This window comes from Delphinus delphis, chromosome 3 (assembly GCF_949987515.2).
Source record: "Delphinus delphis chromosome 3, mDelDel1.2, whole genome shotgun sequence".
In the NCBI taxonomy this organism is placed as follows: domain Eukaryota; kingdom Metazoa; phylum Chordata; class Mammalia; order Artiodactyla; family Delphinidae; genus Delphinus; species Delphinus delphis.
In genome coordinates this window covers 108,116,918-108,135,475 of record NC_082685.1, presented here as the reverse complement: position 1 = coordinate 108,135,475, position 18,558 = coordinate 108,116,918, and the positions used below count along the sequence as shown (strand labels likewise).

Here is an 18,558-nt window from a genome sequence, read left to right as displayed (position 1 = left end):
GGCAGAAAGCAGATTTGGAAAATTATTCTTGAGAGAAAAAAATAGAGTTAAAAATAAGAAAACTGTGGGTGAGGTAAGGTTTTACCAGTAAATTTTCTCATGCTTTAGAAAGAGTATCAAGACTTCAGAGTGAATGATATCATCCCAGCCTTAAGTCTGATCTTCAGATTCTTGGCCTCCTGCCCAGCGTTGACTAAGCCCCCTGGCCCTTTTTCTTTTCTTTACTTTAAACAAGGAGGAACAACTTAAAGCTACAATGTTTATTTACTTCTAACTTTACAGTAAAAATTTCTTTCAATCTCAAGTGATCCCATTAACTCAAAAGTCCCCATGTCTCCTTCCCCAAGCACAAATTATTATTTCAGGAACTGTTTATCAATCCATTTAAGCTATATTTAAAAATAGCACTAACATTTCCTTCGGCCATCTATACATCTCCAATACCTCAGCTTCCTGCGATGCTGTTACTCAACTCATCCCCCTTGCCAAGAAGGTGGAACACCCTGTCTCCTCTGAGGCCTTGGCTAATAAAGCTTATTTAATGAGCAGCCGCGTGGAGCCCTCACCCTGCAGCGCAGCCGGGACTCCCCCTCTTCATGTCCTGTGACTTAACCGGGTCAACATCTTGAGGCCCCTCCACCCTGGGCTCAGAGACAACCCCAGCCCACCCCTACCCTATCTCTCCTTTTCTGTCTGGACTTAGCAGCCTTTTGCATTTTGAACAGGCTTCTAACCTTTTCTGGATAGCTAAGACATCTGAATTTAGCCAGTGATATTTTATTTTTAATTAAAAAGTAGCTTAAGCTGCTTTGGATGTGTATTTGGTAGATTTAATCACTTGCTGCCTTATATTGTTTAATGGTCTCTAATTTTGCAGTGTTGGCGGTTTAACAAGCACTTAGGATTTAAAACACAAGAACAAATTGTCATAGACTCCCTGGTGAGAAGATTTTACTCTGAGGTGCAGCTCCTAAGAACTGACAATTTGGGGTAAATTTTCAACATGGAACATGGGGAGTTGAGGACACTGATAGTTCACCAATTCACAAACTCTTGCTGCAGATTTATCCGTATGATTATTACAGGCCTTTAAAACACTCACTTTATTGTAATTCTATTGGGTTTGGAGCCCAGAGGTTAAAGGAAGTTTCTTGTCAGTGAGCTGTGTTATACTAAAAAGTAGAAGGGGATACATTTATTTACCAGAGGGAAGAAAAATGTCCTTCTAGGTTTTGGTTTGCAAGGGCTCTACCCAGTACCTTCTGGATTCAAAGCCATGTCAAGGCTGCAGGTAGAGGAAATAGGACACTACTTCTTCAATACTGTACTTTCATATAATTAGTATTCACCATAAGCAGTTAATCACCAGAGAAGAGCTCCCAGAGACAAAACAAGTTGTTTAGCTTGTCAGCATTAGGGAATCGGAGGTGCTGAAACATGACTGCTTCTAGCTGGAAGTGGGTCTTGCCGAGGCCGGCGGATGAGCTCATACGTGTACTTTGCTCTTATGTGCCAACAGCTCCCCTTACAGTTCAGCACAGTAATTGTTCCTGCAAATCCAATTATATTTTAATGAAATTTGTATACTTCCTAAGATCTTTTCTTCATGACGGTTTTCTATTTCTTAAAAAAAAAAACAAAAAAAAACCCTAGCCTTTTTGGATCCTATTTATATATTTTTAAGATGCTCTTCATTTACGTTTTTATAAAGGAAATCAAAATGAGTCATTTATTTTGTGTGGAAGCATTTCTTGTTCTCCACCCTCCCTACTCTGTGTTCTATAGAATGAGCATTAGGAATTTTTTAATTCCGGAATTCACTTAGTGGTTTTCCAGGTACATTAAAATACCACATTTAATTTTTTTAAAGCATACTGAATGTTTTCCTGTGAAGAAACATGAAAAATGGTTCTTTCCTTTATCATAGTCTAATAATTTCTTTTCTCTTTTCTACCTAACTTAACCTAATGAGTATTCTAAAAATGTATCGGCCTTTACTCTGGTGTCAGAATTTTTCCTTCTTTCCCCTCAGTCCATTCCCTCTTTATTTGTTACGTGATTACTCTGGCCCTTCATCTCTTAAACAAATCTCTGTCAGTGTGGTGAATGGATTCCTAACATCTTCCTCTTATTCCAGGTCCAGATTTTTCTTTGTCTCATTCTAAGAGAGTTCCGACCTAGAAAAAGGATGGCTATAAAATTTCTTGCTCAGGGGTCTTTTTTTGTTGCTTCAAAAATAGTTCACTTAGCCTTGTTTTTGACAGATATTTAGGATTTTTTTTTTTTTGCATTTGACTCAGTAAAAATTAGTTTCTCTGCTTTGCTCTAAATTTTATTTCAGTACCTCTTTTTTTAGGTAAAGAAAGTGGTAAGTAATTCCCATTTAAATTGACATTACCTTTTCTTTTATCGACTGGCTTAGATGCCAGAGGAAATCTTTATTCTGTTTCTTGAAATGCATATCATTGGACTGTGATTACCTCTTATTCCTTGATATGTCCAGTGTCCACCAGGCCAACTACTGCCTAAGAGTCAGCTTACATGCCACTTACTGTTGTCACCCCCATGTCATATCATATCACATTATATTATATATCATGTTGCACAATATCAGAAAAATATGTGTTTACTTGTCCCCTATAAAATGGTAAGCTAGAAGATAGGGGTTTAAGGTAAAAAGAGGGAGGAAGGAAATTAATAGTGAGTATTTACAATCTACAAAGTTATAAACTTTATTCATAGCTCTGTGTGTGTGTGTGTAATACATATATGACATATGTATTCTTTGTCTTACTCATTTTTTTTTTTTTTTTTTTTTTTTTGCTGTACGCGGGCCTCTCGCTGCTGTGGCCTCTCCCGTTGCGGAGCACAGGCTCCAGACGCGCAGGCTCAGTGGCCAGCCATGGCTCACGGGCCCAGCCACTCCGCGGCATGTGGGATCCTCCCGGACCGGGCACGAACCCGTGTCCCCTGCATCGGCAGGCGGACCCTCAACCACTGCGCCACCAGGGAAGCCCTGTCTTACTCATTTTTATACCCACAGTATCAACAAGTATTTATTGAATGAAACAGTGAGCAGGAATTTCTAACCATTTTTGCATATAGCCCAAAGATGGAAATATAGCCATCTTTGCATATAGCCCTTGTGATGGTGCCTTATTTGAACTTTTCTGATGAGTTATATGGAAGGGAGTAATGCTGTTGTCTCCAGGAAACTCAGAACCTAAACCATCTATATATCTTTACTCTTTAGTCTGGTGCTTCCCAGAGACAACAGGAATGCTTGACTAAGGAAAATAGAAAGTCCTGAGGACTCAAAGGTGAGCATCTAAGCTAGGTGGGCAGCCCTTCCACTTCTATAAACACATATTTTTATTTGATCCTTGAAGGCAGACAGCTAAGGTGAGACAGCATTCTGTTTCTGGGCATACGCAGAAACATTTCTACTACTTGGCCATACGGGAACTCCGTTCCCTAGGGTTTAACATGAATTTAAGAGAAGAAATAAGTCCTTCCCAGCACTCTTTTTTCCCTAACCACTCTTGCCATTTTAGGTTTAGGAGAGGTGGTGGGGCACGCTTAATACCATTTGCTACCCAGCAGTGGGTGAGAGGTAATTGCACTTCTCTCAAGTACTAATAAATAGCCTACATTCAGACAGTGCTCTGTAGTCTATGAAGTCCATTCTCACAAAGCACTCTTGTCTTCAAGGGCCCACCTTTTTTTCTCCCCCACTATTATTTTTTAAAATAAATTTATTTATTTATTTATTTTTGGCTGCGTTGGGTCTTCGTTGCTGCATGTGGGCTTTTTTTTAGCTGCGTAGAGTGGGGGCTACTCTTCGTTGCGGTGCTCGGGCTTCTCATTGCGGTGGCTTCTCTTGTTGCGGAGCACAGGCTCTAGGTGCGCGGGCTCAGTAGTTGTGGCGAACGGGCTTAGTTGCTCCGCAGCATGTGGGATCTTCCCAGACCAGGGCTCAAACCCGTGTGCCCTGCATTGGCAGGTGGATTCTTAACTACTGCGCCACCAGGGAAGCCCTCCCCCAGCTATTTTTGAAGCACACCGCGTTAAAGAATTATTTGTAGTGTGCGAAAGGCTTCTAACTGCTGCTCATCATTCCAGCACCTTTTTATGTCCCAGTGTTCCCTTTTGAGGGCTTGACTTGGTCAAAAGCTGATGGTAAGTGTTAGAAATGTGGTGTAAACCTTAGAAATATACATAATGGCTTTGGGCTTCACCAGACTCCTAAGCTTACCTAGTTTTACCTTTCATTACAACTAGAGATTTCTATATTTATTTCAGCTTGAATTCTGATTAATTTCTTCCCTGTCTCTCTTCCTTTCCTTTGTTTGCGATCTCTATTGAAAAATAGGCCAAGTGGTTCTTCTCATTTTCAAAATATTTAATTCTTTGGTGCTGACATATGGGTTCTTCTTGGGAACGGTTCTGACATATTTCTTTAATTAGTTAGAAGGGCTGCTTTTGAATAGGGAAGGAAACAACATTTCTTCCATTCAGCAACTGAATGTCTGTTCTTTCTGGAGATCCATTCTATTATTGGCCCAGGGAGTAAGAGTATAGAATTAAAGATGTAACCCAGATATTTAACGTAGAAGATTTATCCACTTGTTATATGCTTGAATGATGCTCATGGAGAAACAGGGCAAGAGAAATAGCCAGAGAATAATTCCTTCTTAAAGGCAGCATGACCAAACCAAGATAAAGCCCAGCTCAAAGGAAGAATAATGAAAAGGTTGGAATTAGAATAGTATATACATCATCAGGGAGGAGGAGGAAGAGGCTTGTCCCTGGTGTGGAACAGGAGGGAGTCTTTGGACCATATAGAAGTAAATGACAGGAAAACAGGAAAGATGGGGGTTGGAGGAAGTTGGAGAATAAAAGTAAAATATTCATAGCTCTGCCCAACAATTTTCAAGGGAACATAACAGGTTGGCTTTTCTGAAGAGACTGGGAAAAGCACTGGATAAGGGGGAGACAGGTGAGTGCCAAGCTGTAGGGCTGGAAAGCATGGCGTATTTGGGGAACAATGAGAGGCTGGTTTGAGGAAAACCTCTATTCCAAATTGTAGAAGAAATGGTTGGAAAGATATGTTGAGGTAAAATTATGGAAGAGATAATGGATGGGATGGGGTTGGAGGATATAATGAAAGGGTGAAAGAGGTTGAGCAAAAGTGAATGGGATCAAAGGAGGGGTTTTCTAGAGCAGGAAGTATGACCGAGTAGAGCAGAGAGAGAATTGATGAAGGATGAGAAGAAATTATGAAGAGTGAAATTTAGGAAAAGGAATTTGGCTTTTTTTGGTATAGTTGTTAGAAATATTTAAAAAAAAATTTTAATAGTCTCTTAGAATGAACTGGAAGGAACATATTTTCAGGGAAAATAGAGTGAGAGTGAAGGCTGCCTGTTGAACAGGAAAGAAAGGTGGATTAGAGGGGTACTTAAAGATTAAAGCAAAAATGATTCTAGTTAATTATTATAATGACCAGGAAACAGAAAATGACTTGGCAGACAATTTAGTCTTATTTGGTAGTAGAGAAGCTTTAAGGAAGTTTGTATATGCCACTTATATTTAAATAAACCATAGGTCTAGCCAAAGTCATAATAATGCAATGGAACATGAATTTTAGTGCATTAAAAAGAGATTCTAGGGGTTGAAATGAAATTTGAAGAGCAAACAGTGAAAATTATTAATAAAAATAATGAAAAATTATTTAACTAATATAAATATATTCAAACGGAAAAGTTTAAATAATAGAGGGAATTTAATGAGAATTATTTGTTGAACCAGGTAAATGTTTGAAACATTATGGGGAATTAGGGTACAAGTAGGATGCTGGGTTAGAACACATGATGGGGATAGAATCCTATTGAAAAGTCAAACCCTAATTTTAAAATGTATTAAAGAAAAGGTGCAACAAAACTACAGGGACACCTAATTAGCTAAAAGGTTTATTCAAACCTGTGTTAGTACAAAGCATCACATACACAAAAAGCAACAGATTTTACATGAATTCAGAGGACAGGAAGAGGACATGAAAAGGCAGACAAATTTATTTTCTTACCAATAAGGGACTATACTTTAGCTTTCCTGGACAAATAAATGTGTTGTGGACCATAAAGAAGAAACATTTCTTTGCTTACTCTTGACAAAACAAGCCCTGTTTGAAACATCCATTAAAACGTACATGAGTGCCCACTGTGTGCACAGCACAAAAACTCATTAGCCTATTTTAAAAATATGCTGAGGAAAATCACTGCGTAACTGGAGACTAGTATATTGGTTTTCTCCTCCTTTAAAGTCACCAAAGCAGAGTTCGTTAAGTCCATATATTAGGTGCTGTGCTGAGAAGGTGATCATGGGAAGGAGATCAAGTTGGATGGATAGTCAGGGTGCTGCTGCAGGTGTTAACAGGTCCATGTTCTGTGGGGTACTGAGATTGGAAGAAAGCCAGGAGTCCAAAATGCTGAGTACTGGTGTGCCAGAGCAAGAGGTTGGAATCCAAACCTCAGAACACTTTGGGTAGGATTGAAAGTAGAGTGCATTCTGCTTTAGAACCAGCAGACCTAATGTAGATATTCATCTGGTGATGTGGTCTTCAGAGTTCTGATGAATAGCTGTATCTCAGAGTTGGTGTCTCGGGTACCTTGTAGACCCAGTTTTGCTTCCCTTGGGACATTTTCTGATTCAGAGATTCTTCAAGAAGGTCTTGTGTGTACTTCTACTAGGTTAAGTGTTTAATTTAAATGAGAGGATATAGCATCACCTGCATTATTGTAAGTTCTTAACACAGTTTGTGGACAGTTTAAGGTGACCCCCAAATTACTCCTCTTTGTGCTGTTGGGCATATTTCTCATAAAGATGGATTGCAACATACATAAGCTTTCTCATGTAACTGAAAGATGTCTTACATTTATTTTCCACTCAAAATTACTAGACAAATATATGACATTTAAAACATTGGGGATGATAATTTTGAAAATTGATAAATATTAAGCAAGACTTACAAACCATTTATCTGGGGTGTATTAGTTAGGTTAGCATATACTTAGTTGCAAATAATTGAACCTTCCCATGATAAGCAGAAAAGGATTTATTGGAAGGGTAGATTGTAGAGTCAACTGAAGGCAAAAGTGTTAAGATGTCTGCCTCTCTTTGGCTTTAGTGGTATGGAATGGGGTTCTGCCTACCACTTATTTTGGAATTTATCTCCCAAGTAGGAACTATGTTGGGATGCTGAAAAATCAAATATTCACTCTATCTTCATCTACTTAACACTATAGATTTATATGAGTGTTTTACATAAATGAAAAGCTTTTAATCAATGAATTTTTAATCATGATTGTTCAGTCTTTATTCTTAGTAATAATTGTGCTAATTGCTCTAGAAATAATATTGAACATCCATCTATCCAAGCATTGGAAAATATTTATGCACAAGACATGAAAATGTTTCTGGAATGCATAGATGAATAAAGGAATCAGAGATGATTGATGCCCTCAAGGAGCTTACAGTCTACTGAGGGAAACAAGACAGGTTTGAAATTCACTGTAACAAGTAGAATATGTTAAGGGCCATAAGAGAGGTAAAAATTGTCACCAGGCAGAGAATAGGTTAGTGGTTGACAGAGGTTGGGTGGGTGGGTGGGGGCGGGGGTGGGAGAAATGAGTACATGTTGGCTAAAGGGTACAGATTTTCAGATATAAGATGAATAAGTTCTGGGAGTCTAATGTACAGCATGGTGACTACAGTTAACAATACTGTATTTATACTTGAGAGTTACTAAGAGAGTACATTTTAAATGTTCTAACCACATTAACACATATATACACACACAAATGGTAAATATGTGAGGGGATGGATGTGTTAACTAACTTTATCGTGGTAACCATTTCCCAGTATATACATATATCAAATCATCATATTGTACACCTTAAACTTACACAATGCTATGAATCCATTATATCTCAATAAAGCTGGGGGGAAAATTACCCCCAGGCCTCAGAGGGCAGAGATTACCTTGAGCTGGAGGGATCAAGAGAGGCCCTGGTTGGACTTGGGATTTGTCCATGCATTGATGAGGGAAAGGGCAGGCCTGGCCTACTAAGAAACCTAGGAAAGGCAAAATTCTAGATACTCCTAGGTTAGGCAATGCTGGTAGAGACTACTAGTGACAACAAAAACAACACCACAGGGGCTTCCCTGGTGGCGCAGTGGTTGAGAGTCCGCCTGCTGATGCTGGGGACACGGGTTCGTGCCCCGGTCCAGGAAGATCCCACATGCCGCGGAGCGGCTGGGCCTGTGAGCCATGGCCGCTGAGCCTGCGCGTCCGGAGCCTGTGCTCCGCACCGGGAGAGGCCACAACAGTGAGAGGCCCACGTACCGCAAAAAAAAAAAAAACCCAACAACACCACAACTAATATGTGTGCATCACTTTATAGTTTACAAAGAGCTCCTGGGTACTGGTCAGAATGCAGAGTCTGGAGCTGGAATGCCTTGGTTCTGATTCCTCACTCTGCTAATTACTATGTGACCTTGTGGAAGTTACTGAACTTTTTGTTTCCTTTCTTTCATCATCTAAAAAATGAGATAATAATAATAATACCTACTTTATAGAGTTTTAAGGTTTGTGAGCTAATACATAAAGTGGGGCTTGGCATGTAGTACCTTCCAGTAATGCTGGCTGAGTTCTGTGTCTTGGCCCTCACAATAACACTGTAAGATAGGAACTGTTACTCTCCTCAAGTACAGTCATACAAACTGAGTGCTCAGCGGGGTTAAATGGTTTATTTATTCAAGGCTACATAGAAAACTATGGAGTTAAGACAAACTCTTTAGCCTTTTTATTTTACTGCGCAATGCAGTAACCAAAATTTAAGAAACATTAAAGAGAAGTTGCCATAATCTATACTTTTGGAATTTTCATTCAGGTTTCTTGAGGTTAATACTCAAAATGCAAAAAATGTATGTAGGAATAAATAAAAATTACAGAATTAGCCAGCGTAGTAGCTGATGTGAATGTACATGAACAATTAACACTCATTTCATATCACAATATAATTTTCTCACTGAAGCAAAAATGAATTTTCCCGTTTGATGGAGCATCATCTCTGCCTTACTGTGGAGTGTGACATGAATTTTTATAGACTTCAAAGCTCCCTTGAAGACAATATATTGAGTAATGACATATTTCATTGTGAAAAATCCACCCTTTCCTTTTTATTTCTAGTGACCACATTCAGAACATTATTCTTACATTTACTCTAAATAATTTATACTCTCGCTAATCTTCTTTTTAGGAGTTATGAAATTTTAGTGAAAGCATGCACCGCAGGTTAAAGGTGACTTCAGCATGCTTGCACTAGCGTTAGGTAGTGCTAGTGAAATATCTCATGCTGTTATTTGATTCATGAAAACTAATAGCCCTGAGAAATTTAATTTAGAAAGCTGAACATTTTGAGTAATATATAGATTACTTGACATGTAGGTTATTATTCAATTGAGAGATTTTATATGAAAATGTTAAATTAAATGCTACTGGCAGTTGCTAAAGATTGTACTTTTTAATTATTCTATTTTTCATCCAATGTCTCTGCCTCTTTTGTCATTGACATTTTATTATAGGTTGCTGGGAGAATATTCCTTTAGCTCAAATGTGTATTATCATTCCAGGTGATAGAAGCACATAGTAGGCACTCAATAAACACTTGTGAAACAAATGACCTTAATTTACCATGCTCACTTTGTAGGTTGCTGCTGAAATTATTTCAGCTTCTACTTCTGTTTTTCAAGTATGCAAGGGATTTTACTGAGCTTCTCAGCTTCAGTGTGATTAATGAGATTTCTAAGCATGTTGAAATTGGTGCTATCGAATATCTTAGGTCTGAAACTAGGGAGTTGTTGATTGAGTATGCTTATGTCTCCTCTGACTGAGGCCAGACGGAAAAAATAGACCCTATAAACAGGGCTTAAAGTTCTTGATTGAAGATAACTTCAGCTGAACATGAAGGCACAAAATAATGTTTCATGAGTTTAACCAAGTATTTGTTTATGTCCACATTTTAATTTAATTTTTATTAATTTTTATTGGAGTATAGTTGCTTTACAATGTTGTGTTAGCTCCTACTGCACAGCAAAATGAATCAGCCATACATATGCATATATACCCTGCCCTGTGGATTTCCCTCCCGTTTAGGACACCACAGTGCATTAAGCAGAGTTCCTGTGCTTTACTGTATGTTCCCATCAGTTGTATTTTATGTATTTTATACATAGTATCAATAGTGTATATCCACATTTTAATTTTAAGTTTTGGGTCTTCAGTTTTCATAAATAGATAGATAGATTCAAAATCACAAAATTCTTCATGTTTCTGCCATATTTAAGGTTTTATGATGTGATATAAAAAATATATTTGACTATCTCATTTCAGTGATTTCAGTGGGATATGTGAAGCCTCCATTTTGCTTTTGTAATACAGTCATATTTGAATATATTTTGCATGTCAATTGAATATGTCATGGTTTTGAAGATATTGCTGATCAGGTCAGCATTTTTTGTCTTTGAATACAAGATCACAGAACTAACTTTTGTATGTTTTTGCTCTTGAAGGTGTGAGCTATGACTAGGCAAACTGGTGATGAGGGCTTAGGGAAAAGAATCCACATCATACTTCATTAAATCATTATTGTCATATCTGTATGTGAGAGACAAAGCTATATTACCCAGATCTTCCGTAGTGTAAATGGTTGGCAGAAACTGGAGAGACTGACACTCTTGTCAAAGTAACTTGTGCAAGCACTCATTTGATCATCATTAATATGTGTGTTTTTAAACAGTTTTCTAAACACATTAGAGAATCCAATCACATCCATTCACTTAAAAAACACTCTTCTCTTTGTAGCAAGCAGGTAGCACTCTTATAGACATACATAAAAGAGTATCATGCATCTTTCTATGTTTTGAACTTATTTTTTATTCCTTGTGATTGTCTCTTATTCTGAGCTAACCAGGTCATTTTTTAATTCTTATATTTAAGGTGTTAAATTTTTTTCTCTAAATTACGTGTTGCCTGAAAACTTATGACACATACCCTTAATTCTAGCGTCAAATCTGATGAAAATATCCTATAACATTTGTTTTGGGTCTCTCCACATTGTTGCTAGGCTGCTGATTATTGCATTTTGTATGAATGTTTCCAGCAGGGTGTGCAGGGTTTTGACAGTGGTAATAGCCAAACCATTTACTCCATCCTTAGATCTTTAGCTGAAATATTTTAAGGAATAAAATTGAGATCATTACTGATTACCAGATTTTAAACCCAGCTTTCTTCTCTAGGTATGCAAAGCCTTTCCCTGTCTTAGAGGAAATAAAGTTAAGGAAAGCATCCTTTCACTTGTCATTTATTCAGTAAATATATATAAAGCATTTACAGTGTGTGAGTGAGGCTTAGAACTGCACAGCAGGGCTGCTGTGGTGAAAGGACAGATGCAGTCTTCACCCTCAGAGGCAGCACGGAATAGCAGGAGGAGCACTGAACTGTGAGTCCTGAGATTCCAGCTCCAGTGCAGTCATGAGCTGGTGCCATGATTTTGGCAGATGTATATTTCCCAAGACCTTGGTTGCCTTATCTATAAAATTAGTAATTGTACCAGCTATAATATTTTATTATCCTACAACTTGATTTCTTTTAACTTTGACACCTGAAAATTATTTTAAAAGCATGTCACCTTTTAATAATTTGATTATTTGGTTTGCTATTTGACACTGACGTCCCTAAGATGCTATTCCCCTCTTCCAACATCAATACACACACACACACACACACACACACACGTACGTGTATGTGCATATTTTGAAGATGTGTAGTGCTTGAGATTAAAGTTTGGCCCTATTCTGTAAATGTGTTCAGAAAATAATATAACACAGATATTGAAGGCAGCTTGTTTTAAACTTGTAGCTAAACATGACATTCAAATGTTAATTGGATGAATAAATCTTGTTCATTTTACAGACATGGAAATGTCAATGGAATAAAACAATTTATCACAAGATAATGGTTTCCTGCCACCAGATAAATGCCAAGATGAAGATACTTATTGAAAATGTATCAAAATATTCTATTGCTATTTATTGAAAATAAAGGTTGAGAAAAGTTCAACTTTTCAGGTCAAACATGAGAAATGCCCTGCCTATGGTATTAGTATATTACTGTATCAAACACAATGTGCGTGGTATAGCAACGTGAGAAAATTCTAAGAAATAATGGTCTATAAATGAACCTTTTAGCTTTAAGGTATGAGAATTACTGGAATGGTGCAATGGGGGCTAGGAGGAGATACCTAATATATATTGAACTCTTGTTATGTACGTGACACAGTCCTGGTGTGTTCACTGATATAAACTGTTCACAAGAGCAGGATTTTTTTTTTTTTTTGGCTGCGTCGGTCTCTCTTAGTTGCGGCACGTGGGCATAGTTGCCCTGCGGCATGTGGGATCTTAGTTTCCTGATGAGGGATCGAACCCGCGTCCCTTGCATTGGAAGGCAGATTCTTAACCCCTGGACCACCAGGGGAGTCCCAGGAACACGATTTGAAAAGGATTATTATCCTCATTTTTTCAGGTAAAGTTAAAAGCAAAATAGTAAATCAACTATATTTCAATTAAAAAAAAAAAAAAGAAGCAAAATACCTTGCAGTCACGTACAGGATAAGTGCCAATACTAGGATTCACGCTCAGCCCGGACTTCAAATTTCGTGCTCTTCTCCTACACCCCACATCTTTACTTGTACTCCATAAGTCTGAATGCAATACCTTTTGGTTTGGGGGGTTTTTGAGTAGATTATTTCTCCAAGTTTTGTTGTACCTGATGACCAAATACTTCTTTGGATCTAATATGCTGATGAGTCTTTTTTAAATGACGTTGTCTACTTACCTAAAGAAAAGAGCACACCCATAGGTCTTGAGGACTTGGTTAGCTCTAAATGGGCCAAGTAGCACTAAATTCTAATTTAAGACCACCTTCTTTTCAACAGTGTGTGGTTTTAAAGTCCTTAGGTAATTCCCTCTTTCTGCTTTCTTTTCTGAACCTAGATGTCTATTTCTCCACTTTACTTACCTTGTGTCATAGTATTCTTCGTAAAATACATTATTTGGGTGATTACGAATATAGGTGAATAATCGAAGTTGCTCAGAGAAAAGGAGGTTTATTGTTCACTAAAGCTCTTACTGATCTCTTCATGCCAAGTCCTTCTCAAGTCCCTCCACCCCTAAGATCCCTTCTCCACCTGCCACAAACAGTGGGTGTTAATGTCTCCCTCCTCTGGACTCTCAGAGAACTGCAGCTTTCCTCTGGCATTGACCATTCTACCTAGGATTTTAGTATCAATATTTACTGATATGCTTGTCATAATTTCCCTAGTAAGGAAATACTCCTTACTAGGAGAAACTGTGTGCTTTCCTCCTCTCTATTCCCCATGGTACCCAACAGAGTTATTTGAACATTACAGATATTCAACCAACAAAAGGGTGAAAGATGCATGTGTATGGTCTCTGATTTAAGGATTAGAGGAAGTATTAAGACTTCAGAGGTATCTATAGTACACCCTTGTGAATATGTGAATCTACCTGGTCCTTTGCCGATGCTTCTATTTATCAGTTCTCTAAAACACGTTTGGATCTTATTTATTTTGTAAAAATTCCTAGAGGCAATAAATGAGCAGATAATTTAACTGTTAGATGGTTACAAAGGGGACAAGATTGAATGTTTACATTTCCCTCAGGAAGAAAATAGTAATTCATATAGCACTCTTTTGGTATATAAATAGTGTGTGTACTAGTAAAGATTTTTTTAAAATCATAATATTCTTTCAGTAGTTTTAGACAGACATCAAGCACCATTGTGTCAAATGGATTACTAACTGGCAGTCTTTACCATGCACTTTCACAGATGGAAGCCCTTTAGCTCTGAAGGACATATGGGAAGGAGTTCATGAGTGCTATAAGACTCGGCTGCTGCATGGACCGTGGGACACTATTACCCAACAGGTTAGAGAGTATTTTCATTGTATTACATGTGATTCTTTCCCTCTGCTCGTCTTTTCTTCTAGTTCTCTCTCCTACTTTTTTTTTTCCTGTTTCACTCCTCTACTTCCTTACAGATTTCAGTTCAAAGACAGTTTCCTTTAATACATCTTCCCAGATCCAGGCTTGGTTTAGCCTATCTGTTATAAGCCCTCATAGCACCCTGTAATTTTCCTTCATAGTGCATCTTACAGGTTTAAATTATCGATTTGGATTTTTTGAAAAAAATTTAATGTCTGTCTTTTCCATTATACTGTGTACTCCCATGTGGGTAGACCCTGGTTTTTTTTTTCCCTCTTCACTGTATACCCAGCACCAGCACAGTATTTATCATACAGTAGGTATTAAATAAAAATGTATTAAGTAAATGAGAATAGAAACAAAGTTGGCATATACACCAAGAAATAGATGATTTAGCTTGTGTCACCTATAATGCTTCAGAATTTTACTAATAAGTGCATTTGCAAAACAATTAACTTTTGATTAATAATAAATTTGCAATAGTGATCTGAAAAAGTTGAGAAAATAGATCTACAAAAGTAGATATAAAAAATAGATTTGCGGGCTTCCCTGGTGGCGCAGTGGTTGAGAGTCCACCTGCCGATGTAGGGGATGCGGGTTCGTGCCCCGGTCAGGGAGGATCCCACATGCCGTGGAGCGGCTGGGCTCGTGAGCCATGGCCACTGGGCCTGCGCGTCCGGAGCCTGTGCTCCGCAATGGGAGAGGCCACAGCAGTGAGAGGCCTGCGTACTGCAAAAAAAAAAAAAAAAAAAAAAATAGATTTGCAAAAGTAAAGAAAAATAGATTTGTCAATCATATAAGTCATTATTACTGCCCTGCTAAAATCAGTAGTTAATTATTTTAGAAATTTAAAAATACTCATCACCTTTCAACCAATCATGTTCTCTTTAAAAATAATTTTTACTTATATCAAAAATCTTATTTTTTTCCCAGCCTCTGTTAAGTTTAATCAAAGCTTCCTTTAAAAATAACTTTATCGGGCTTCCGTGGTGGCGCAGTGGTTGAGAGTCCGCCTGCCGATGCAGGGGACACGGGTTCGTGCCCCGGTCTGGGAAGATCCCACATGCCGCGGAGCGGCTGGGCCTGTGAGCCATGGCCGCTGAGCTTGCGCGTCCGGAGCCTGTGCTCCGCACCGGGAGAAGCCACAACAGTGAGAGGCCTGCGTACAGCAAAAGAAAAAAAATAATAATAATAACTTTATCAGCCACCAATAGAATTTTTTTTTTTTTTTTTTCGGTACGTGGGCCTCTCACTGTTGTGTCCTCTCCCATTGTGGAGCACAGGCTCCGGACGCGCAGGCTCAGTGGCCATGGCTCACGGGCCCAGCCGCTGCGCGGCGTGTGGGATCCTCCCGGACCATGGCATGAACCCATGTCCCCTGCATCGGCAGACAGACTCTCAACCACTGCGCCACCAGGGAAGCCCTCAGCCATTAGAATTTTTATGCCCTCTTACGTGTTTGATCACAATAATGACAGTTTACCTCCCAATCAACTTAAGAATCCTTAGCATCTCATAAGTAGTTCTTTGGCAATGACTGCAAATGACCATTTTCTAGGTTTTAATTGAGGACAAAACTAGTTTTTAAGTATATGAATCACACTGCCCCTCAAATTAATCCTTTTCTTTCTCTTCCTACTGTCACCTTCCTAGTTCAAGCCCTGTTGCCTCATCTGGAACAATTAGTAAAACCTCCTACTTTGGTCTTCTGCTCCTTTCCTCCCTGCTCCTTCCTTCTAGTCAATTTTTCCTAACAATGCTGCTCTTATCTTACCCATGTGCAAACTTGCAATAGCTGTCCAAGGGGCTATGGTATGTGGTCTAAATGCCTTGCTGGCGTTCCAGTGGCTGCCATTCCCTGGGTCCCACCAGCCCTTTCAAGCTTTTTTCCTACGCCTGCATGCTACACAGTTTCAGCTCCTGCCAATCATGGCTATTCACTTCCCCAAGCCCATTTTGTGCAGTTTGTTCTTGGAATTCTTTCCAGGTTTCATGCTTTCCCTGTTGCCTTTGTTCTATCTTTATATATCCCCCTCGTTCTTTCATATGTTCCTTTTCTCGGAAACTACTTCTGCTTACAAAAATGGCCCCCTCTGAAATGCCATTTCTGTAGACCAGGAATCAGTGGTTGCTATGAAGAAGGATAATATAATGAGATATATAAGCAAATCCATCATAAAGATTTTTGGCAAGAGCATTTTATTTTATGCATAGTGTTTTAGATTAACCTTTAAGTATGTCAAGGTAAATGCTAAGCGTTTCAACTTCCAGTGTCTTGTAAGTGACCACAAACTGTCCAAAAATGTAGAGTCAGAATCCACAGGACCCAGAAAATCTTTGGTTGTGAGAGTCAAGGAAGACGGCAAAGGATAGAGGAAGGGAGCATCCAAAAATATATATGTATTTAACTTCAGGGCCTTTTTTCTCTGCTCCTTCTCAATCACGTTTAACATTGTGCACCTGAGCCCGAATCTTATTTTCTTCTTTTTTCTGTCACTAGCATCGCTATTATTAATTGTGCTATAGCACAATTCCACGTGGTCTATGTCATTTGGGTTTTAATTCCACATGTCTCCGTTCCGGTTTGTGACATATGAACAAGATTTTGAGGTCAACCATATTTTCTTAGTTACCTAATATGATGTTGCCAATAGATTTCATTCCATTGATGGAATTCCTAAGTTGCTAAACCAACCACATGAACAAATCTGTATGTTGATAGTTTTTAATGAAATTGACTAGTATCTTTTAGTTTCCAGGCATTTAAGCATCATACAGACAGCCTGTTAGCAGATCATCTTTTTCCTACTTGTCAAAACATGGTAGTAATGATCAAATCCTATCACAATAAGCATTACGATCTCAATACCAAGTATGAGGCCCACTTATTGGGAGGGATATTTGATATAACCAAAGTACAACATAACTATAACATTTAGATGTTCCTTTGGGATTTGTCTTATTGGGATTGATCTTGTATCCCCACTTTTGATAACACACTTTGTTTAAGCTTTAGAACTGCTCATCACAGTGTATGTCCAGGCATTGAAGACCTAGCAAGGGAAACTCATTTGTTGTCATTGTACTAACTTGGCATTTGAAAGTCATTATGAATATTTACTTTGGAGGTCTTAGCTTTTAATCCCAGTTTAGTTAATGGGTTGCTATTTATGTGCTGTTCTTTGCTTGAGATCTTTGAGAGAGTGTGTCCTCGATTTTGTAAGGCTCCATGTGGAGAAAAAATAGGGTGTCCTCAGTGCTGTGAAGGGGAGGGTGTGATACAGCACTGGGGAAGAATGAGCTGATAGAATATTGGTAGCATCAAATAGTAGACACCATTTTGCAGGATTATTTTAAAGAACCATTAGGTTGCAGACTGAACATGATAATAATATCCTGTCCTCCAGAGTGGCTTAAAAACAAAAGTAGCCTTTGCATAATATAACATGCGTTTCACTTCATTTTCAGGCTTGACTGTGCTCATATAGTTTATTGCTCTTCATCTTTAATAATCACACTTCTGTTCTCTCAGCATTTGTCTTGATGATAAGGACCTATTCATGTCAGATATGAACTCTCTGTTTTGAAGACAAGCCACTCATGAATCTCATACATTTGACTATGGTGATTACTTACCTGCTTTTGTCCAACATTACGGACTACCTATTATCTCAGCCCTGCAGCCTAATAAAGAACTTCCAGAAGGAGAAAGTGAACAGATGCCTAGGTTCGATCTGCCTAAATTTGGTACAGTGAATGTTACAATAATAATCACTGGAAGGTGTGGGTTCTATGTTTTAGGTAAAGAACTCCTGTAATCTTGGCATGAGTTAAAATTAGAGGATAAGAAATCATACTTTCAATTTTACTCAAAGATATGTGTAAATACACATATCTTCAGATAAGTGTATCAGATAAGTAATTTTTTCTTACCGTCTCCTTTTTTTAACTTTATATGGAAAATTACAAACATAATACAAAAGTAGAGGTAATAGTATAGTGTACTTGCAAACTAATGACCAATCTTATTATTTTGGTATCTCACCCAATCTGGAATTTTTTGGTAGTAAATCCTAGACATCATATTATCTCATCCATTCTCATCCATAAGTATTTAAGTATGTATCTTTAAAAGATAAGGGCTCAATATCAAAAAAACAAACAACGCAATCAAAAAAAATGGGTGGAAAACCTAAACAGACATTTCTCCAAAGAAGACTTACAGATGGCCAAGAGGCACATGAAAAGATGCTCAGCATCACTAATTATTAGAGAAATGCAAGTCAAAACTATAATGAGGTATCACCTCACACTGGTCATAATGGCCATCATCAAAAAATCTACAAACAATAAATGCTGGAGAGGATGTGGAGAGAAGGGAAACCTCTTGCACTCTTGGTGGAAATGTGAATTGATACAGCCACTATGGAGAACAGT

The 18,558-nt window shown here is 38.3% G+C and overlaps 1 protein-coding gene across 3 annotated transcripts in view; it reads left to right on the top strand.

Moving 5' to 3' along the window:
* The window catches only part of ATG10 (autophagy related 10), a 250,044-nt gene that overhangs the window by 131,503 nt on the left and 99,983 nt on the right, over nt 1-18,558 (top strand). For all 3 annotated transcript variants that reach the window (XR_009518996.1, XM_060009200.1, XM_060009199.1), the window contains exon 5: nt 13,967-14,064. Coding sequence is in view for 2 of the 3 variants with exons in the window: in XM_060009200.1 (XP_059865183.1) it covers nt 13,967-14,064 (98 nt within the window). In the remaining variant the exon portion in view is untranslated. The remainder of the gene's footprint in view (nt 1-13,966; nt 14,065-18,558) is intronic.